Source organism: Lathyrus oleraceus, chromosome 6 (assembly GCF_024323335.1).
Source record: "Lathyrus oleraceus cultivar Zhongwan6 chromosome 6, CAAS_Psat_ZW6_1.0, whole genome shotgun sequence".
NCBI classification, from domain to species: Eukaryota; Viridiplantae; Streptophyta; class Magnoliopsida; order Fabales; family Fabaceae; genus Lathyrus; species Lathyrus oleraceus.
Genome location: NC_066584.1, coordinates 87,247,573 through 87,254,629, shown reverse-complemented (window position 1 = coordinate 87,254,629; position 7,057 = coordinate 87,247,573). Strand labels below are relative to the sequence as shown.

The 7,057-nt window shown below is 28.9% G+C and overlaps 1 protein-coding gene across 1 annotated transcript; it reads right to left on the bottom strand.

Moving 5' to 3' along the window:
• Window positions 1–289: 289 nt before the first annotated feature.
• On the bottom strand, window positions 290–970 carry LOC127094150 (transcription factor iws1-like). Its single transcript, XM_051033014.1, has one exon. The coding sequence runs from the start codon at window positions 968–970 to the stop codon at window positions 290–292; it is 681 nt and encodes a 226-aa protein (XP_050888971.1).
• Window positions 971–7,057: the final 6,087 nt, after the last annotated feature.

Here is a 7,057-nt window from a genome sequence, read left to right as displayed (position 1 = left end):
GCTAATACCTTCCCCTTGCGTAACCAACTCCCTTACCCTTTCTCTTTGGTCGCGAGACCATTTCCTTTCCAGGTTTCTCTGAGCGTTTCCTTTCCCTATCTTGGGATAAATAACGCGCAGTGGCGGCTCTGTGTTGTGTTTTTATTTGAGTCCCGCCGGTTGTTTTTTCGCGGATGCGACACCATGGACAACCTTTCTTACATATGGCTTTCATCCTCTTGTTATAATTTTTCTTAAATTTCAAGTTTCTACCTGAATGAATAGCATGTGTTTTAACTGCCTCTTTAAATTATTCCTTAGTAGCAAAATAAGTCCCTAACTCCCACTTGTAATCCACCATTCTTTTTGGAAGCTTTAATGTTTGAAAATCATCTTTTAACACATCTTCATCTTCACTATCACACTCTTGGGGTAACTCATCACTATCACACTCTTGGGGTAACTCATCACTATCACATTCCTCAACATCACACAAACCTCTAAAGCTTTCCTTTGGAACCTCTTCATCTTCATTATCAATTGAGCTACTACCTTCAACTGCTTCTTCAACCTTCCTTTGTTTCCTTGGTCTCCCAACCTTGGTTTTCCCCTTCCCTTTACATTTTCCTTTTCCCTTCCCCTTTCCTTTAACTTTTCCTTTGCCCTTTCCCCTTTCCTTTAACTTTTCCTTTGCCCTTTTCCCTTTCTCCTTTCCTTTGCCATCCTCTTTATCCAGAATAATTTCTTCACCAATTCCTATAGCATCCTCATCAAAATCCTCAAAGTTCACATTTAAAGCACTGTCATTTTCATTACCACCATCTTCATCTTCTTGGTTACATTCCAAATCCTCATTTTCATCTTGGTTACAAATAAGTCCCTCATCTACTGAATCTTTTTGAACACGTACCAGATAAGGTGTGAAATCCAATATATCAGCTTCTTGATCACATAACATATAATCAGTTGTCTCCTCTAAAGTAATATCCATTATTGCATCCTCAGACACAGTGGCCCCCTTCAAACTAACATCTTCGCATAAATCTTTTTAGTCAATGCCCTCAGTGGTCCCATCCAACTTAACATTCTCAAATCAACCTTCTTGGTCAACTGCAGTTGTATCTTTTACACTAGTGGTCCCTCCTTCATCAAACTTGTCACCTAGATTATTCAAATCTTTAAAAGTCCCCAAATCATAAAAAGTTCTTTTTACACCATTATTCAAATCATCCAAGGTGTCATTTTCCAATCTGTCTTTTTTTACACCATTGGGTCCTACACTGTTTTCTAGAGACATTATTTTCTTTTCCCCATAAACTTGATTCATGACATATAGATGTACATTCCCATTAATCAGTGCAATCATTTTCATTCTATTTGTTCTTGCATCATCTTTCAACAACACTAGCTCATTATCATCCATTGCATTATAATACCACAAACTCTCCACTTTTGAGTACCCTAAATCCTTCAACCCACCCAGCACCTCAAAATAACTCCAGAAATCAAGGTCAACTTATCAAACCTCCCCTAACCTGTTGTAACCTAATCTGTTAAACTCAACAAACACACCCCCATGATGGATAACATACTCAAACCTATCACTCATGACTTAATCACACTAAATAATACAAAAATGAGTCTTCGAAGTAGGAGAAAATGTTAAATGTTTTCTTTTTAAAGTAGTAAGTGCATAAACGTACCTTAGATTGGAAATGACCAATGGTGAAAGTAGATAAGTAGCGTCTTCTTCGTAGCTCCAACTATCATCTTCTTCTTCACTTCAAGTTCTTCTTCTTCGCAATAGTTAGGGTTTCAGAGAATGAGAGTAGGACTATGAATTAGAGTTCAGAGATTATGTTTTTTAAAAGAGAAAATGATATTTCGTACTTTACATTAAAGTAAGTGTATTAATAATTGAAACAACAATAACAATATGTGTATTAATAATTGAAACAACAATAACAATATGCCATGCCAGTAATTCCCTATGCCACATTGGCATTTTTTGATGTTTTCCCACTAGAATTTAATAGAAGATACATTTAAGGCTAACATAGGTGTATTAAAGTACTATATTATAACTCTTTTGAATTGAGGAACTAAATAGAAACCATAAATTAACTTGAGGGACTAAAAGATGAATTAAGCCTTCATTTTATCTAGTCATGACAATCTTCAGTATCAACTTTAAATCTCACACCCTTACTATTTTTCTCGAATTTATCATCAATATCCATCTCAAACTTGAGTAGGGATCAAATTAGTCCATCAACTTTCATTGTGGAAACATTTTGGGCTTCTTCAATGGCTGTAATTGTTATGTCAAACCTCTTGGGAAGATATCTTAGAATATTTTTTACAAGCTTTTCCTTAGACATTTTTTCAACAAGAGCAAAAGAGGAGTTAGCAATGTCACAGAGTCGGACATTGAATTCAAAAATAGTTTCTTCCTCTAGCATCGTTAGATTTTCAAATTTTGTGGTAAGAAGTTGAAGTTTTGACATACGAACTTTTGATGTACCTTCATGAGCCACTTCTAGAGTCTCCCAAGCCTTCTTAGCACTAATGTATGTATAGATGATCATGAAGATATTCTTATTACCTCCAATATAAATGGAATTAAGAGCACAAGAGTTTCCAAGTGCATCTTTGTCTTGAGCAGCTGACCAATTCTTTTCAAACTTCACAATTTTGATGTTGTGTTCAGTTGTGATATTTGGTGGAGTTCATCCTTTTATGGCTACTTTTCTCGTCTTTTTATCCATTGACTTAAGGAAATAAACCATGTGAAACTTCCAAAAGTCATAATTTGTACCATCAAGAACTGGTGGACGAGTAACAGATCCTCCTTTTTTGGCGTTATCCATCTTGAACAAATTAAGAACCTTCGAACACACCCAAACAGAATATGGTGCATGCTATGATGTCAATTAAAATTTTATTTCGGACGACAAGATATCAGACACAATATTGGAACAATTTGTATGACAAGTTAAATGCATAACAGACAACATAAAGACAAAATATAAATAACACAATAATTGGTAACCTAACTCGGTGCAAAATCATATACGTTTGGATGATGTTGACTCACTGAAATGAAATTCACTCTTAATAGTCAGAAATACAAATTATGATGATTTAAACTCACATGGTTTAATGTCTCTTTTCCTAATACTACTAGTGAATTTCTATTCAGGCCCCCTGAATATGATACACCTCTCACTTTCACTCAAGCACTCTCACAAGTGTTTATTAAGTTACAAAGATGAAAAATAAAACTCTAATACAATCGAAAAATCTATTCTACTGAATTAGAATTAATGCCCATGAATATAATGTAAAAATTACAAATACAAGACTCAACTAAAATTCTCCTATATAGTAGAAATTTTCTCTTCGGGTCGAGTCTTCACAAAGGAGGTTGCCTTCTTAAATAGAAATACAAAGTCCAACTAGAATTCCTAGTAGGGTTTGAAGTTGAAAGAGGCTGAAGCTCCGAAAAGCGCACAAGACCAATCTTCAATAATGTTGATTGTAAATTTTGATTGGTCACATCTAAAATAAATTTGAATCACTCGATTACAAATTTCATCTTGTTGAATTCAATTCATATTAAATCTTTATGTAAACCACAAATGCACATAATCAATCAAATCTTTATTACGATGATTGAGATCCTTGATTGATAATCATAATACCAAATGCAATCTTGCTAAAAACATATTTAGGATAATTTTTTTACAAATTCAAACACATACTAACACACTCATATATCTAATTGGACAAAAAAAGCAAGCAAAACACAAAAGTGAAATATAATCTTCAATAAACCGTGCGCCTTAAGCCAGCAGGATAAGACAATATGTCACACAAAATGTAGGACATTTTGCTTAAGATCTTGCTTTTCCCAAATCTTCGTAAAGTCAATTTTGAATCTTCATTAAAATAATGGTTTTGCTAACTTATGCCCTTGGGGCACAAGTTAAAGTTACTACTATTAAAAAGTTTGTATAGAATAAAACAAAATTTTAAGTATCAAAAAATCAAATACACGCATTCCAAGAGAATATTTCTATAAATGTACCATTAACTTGTGCCCTTAGGGCACATCTTAGCATTAGCCTTAAAATAAATTCAATAATGTTTTTAATTCCCAACTCTCAAATAAAGAATTCATAATAAATTCAATATTGTCTTTAATTCCCAACTCTAAAATAAAGAATTCATAATAAAATATCTTCCAAAACAGAAAAACATTATAAATCATCTTTAATAGAAATTAGAGATAGAAAATTCAAATATTATAATTAAAGCAAATCCAATTAAATCTCTTCATAGAATATTTATTTAATTGAATCTTCAATTATATCGGGAGCAAAACCTTGGACTAAACAAAATTCAACCTTCTTCAAAGCACATCCAATTAAATATTTTCTTTTAAGCATAATCATTTAATTTTTTCAATCAATAATCTAATTAAGTATTTTCAATCTCATTATGACAATTATTCATTTTTCTAGCCAAAATCTTTAAAAAACAAATATGTAAGATCTTGAATAAATCAATCATTACTAAATCATAGAATTCGGAATCAATTGTTGAATCAAATGAATCAAAATCAAACTTTCCAAAAATAGTGCATTAGAGAAATACTGTATCGCCAAGTTTTTTTCGATTGCAAAAATTACTTTTAAACTAAAGTTTAAAATAAGAGTTTTATAAATAAAGTTAAAGTTGTTTGAAAATACTTATCGTTTTTACTTTAAAAATAATTTTAAATTAAAAATCATTTGACATATATTTAAAAATATTTTATTTGATATATGAACGAACTAACAGAAGAAAGTGAGAAAATAATAAAATATGATATTCCTTCAAATTTAGTGCAAGTGTTTGATGTATAATATTTATGAGTGAAAGTACTAATTTTGATTCTTACTTATAAAATTAATAAAGTATTAGATATATGTAAAAAAAATTACACAAAAATTGGATACAAATTAAAATAAAATACCACGTACTATATTACTAATAGATATAAAATATATTATTAAAAATATGTGTGTCAGAGAATAATTAAAAAATAATAATTGACATCATAAAAAAAGTTTATATTTTTAAGTGAGATATTTTTAACAAATTAAATTAATAAATTCTATAATCCTCTTCACAAGAATATAAAATATATGTTAATGTAAAGAATTGTAAAATAATTTATAATAACTTAATGGTATAAATTGTTTTCATTGGAATTCAAAGATATATATAATTATGTACAAGTAAATATTCTAAAAAGTTTTTATAAAATGTCTTTCAACAATTTTAATAGAAACTCCTTAAATTATATTTTTTATTTTTAATAGAAAAGTCAATTTTTTTATAAGAAACTTTTTCTAAATACTATTTAGCCATAAATCTCCTTTAAAATAAAAAGATGAATCAATAAAAAGTCAAGTCAAACAATACCTTAAAACAAAGGAAGGAGTGATGCACAAACAATGTCTCAAATTATAAATCATTATAACTTTAATAATTTGTTTTTTTAATATACATTATACTTTTTATAACTACTCCTTTTTACAATTATTTTAATTTATATTTTCTATGTAATTAATAAATTGAAATATTAAAATATAAATCAATATAACCATAATATTTTTTTTCTTAATATACATTTATATTTTTTATGTAATAAATAAATGAAATATTTTAAAAACATATTTCTCTGATGAATCAACCGCAAACATAACGTTAGCATACCTAGAGACTAGAGAGTGGTGGTATGTATGAACAATCTGTTTGTCATCATTAATATTAATAATATTACCTTATATAATTATATTTAAAATAAATATTAATATTGTTATTCATTTTTATAAAAAATAAATAGAACATAGAGCTGTTACCAACCCAATCTGCGACTGTCTTTAAAATTAAAGAGTTGATGCCAATTCCATAGGCCTTTGTTAAAAAGTGGGTTATTTGAAGAATTAGTTTTAAAACTGGGTTATTTAAAAAAAAAAATCTAATTTCTTCTCCTTACAAAATTTATTATATTTCTGAACTTTTTAATACATAGATTAATTTAATAATAATACCTATGGTCAAATAGTTCACTTGTTAGACTCATACTCCCCAAAATAAAATATTTAATTAATGAATATCACTTCATCAAATAAAATTTATTTAAGAATGAAGTATCAGTCTCAATTTTCGATATCCAAATGATTACAACTTTTCAATTGTTCCTAAAAAGTTAGTAATAGTAATTTAATAAATATATACTAGCAGTGTCTTTTGACCACTTTATTGTGTTTTTTAATTTATATCCGAAAATCTAAAATGACAAACACTTTAAAATAGAGGTAGTATAAACATATTTCTAAAAAAATTACTAAATCTAATTTTAAAAAATCAGACACAAGAGATCAATTTTTTAAATACTCCTATTTGCCTATATTTCATTCTAGAAAATAAAATATACAAGCTAAAATTCCAACTACTCAATTTGATGAGTCTGAAATTATTTCTGAATTTTACCGTTATAGCTACAATATTTCTATCGACAAGTGTAAAACCCTAGCCATTGCAAAGCTCCATCTGTACACATAAAAATACCCAGCTTCGAAATTCTCATCAAAATAATAAAGCAAGCATCAAGGCCCATATTGTGCAATAAACTTTTAAACACCCAACTTTTATGCCTATTAATTAATTAATCAAAATCATATGTATTCAAAAAGTGCGAAAACTATCAAAATCTAAATTAAAGGAAAATTAAACACTAAACACGCGTGCATAATCGTATTATACGCATCATATTCTGATTATAAAAGAATTATCCAAACCCAAATTTTCATCATCTTGTAATCACTAATTTTGCAGTGACCACACCATAATTTCAACCTCAGACTCTTCCACCTTTTTCAAGAATATCACAACTGATTATAAATGCTAACGAACTACTAATACATTAACCAAATCGTTAATCAAACACTGTTTAATTTAATCGTAGAATAATTAACCTAATTCAAGATAAGCAAGGAAATGAATTAAAGAAAATGACTAGAAA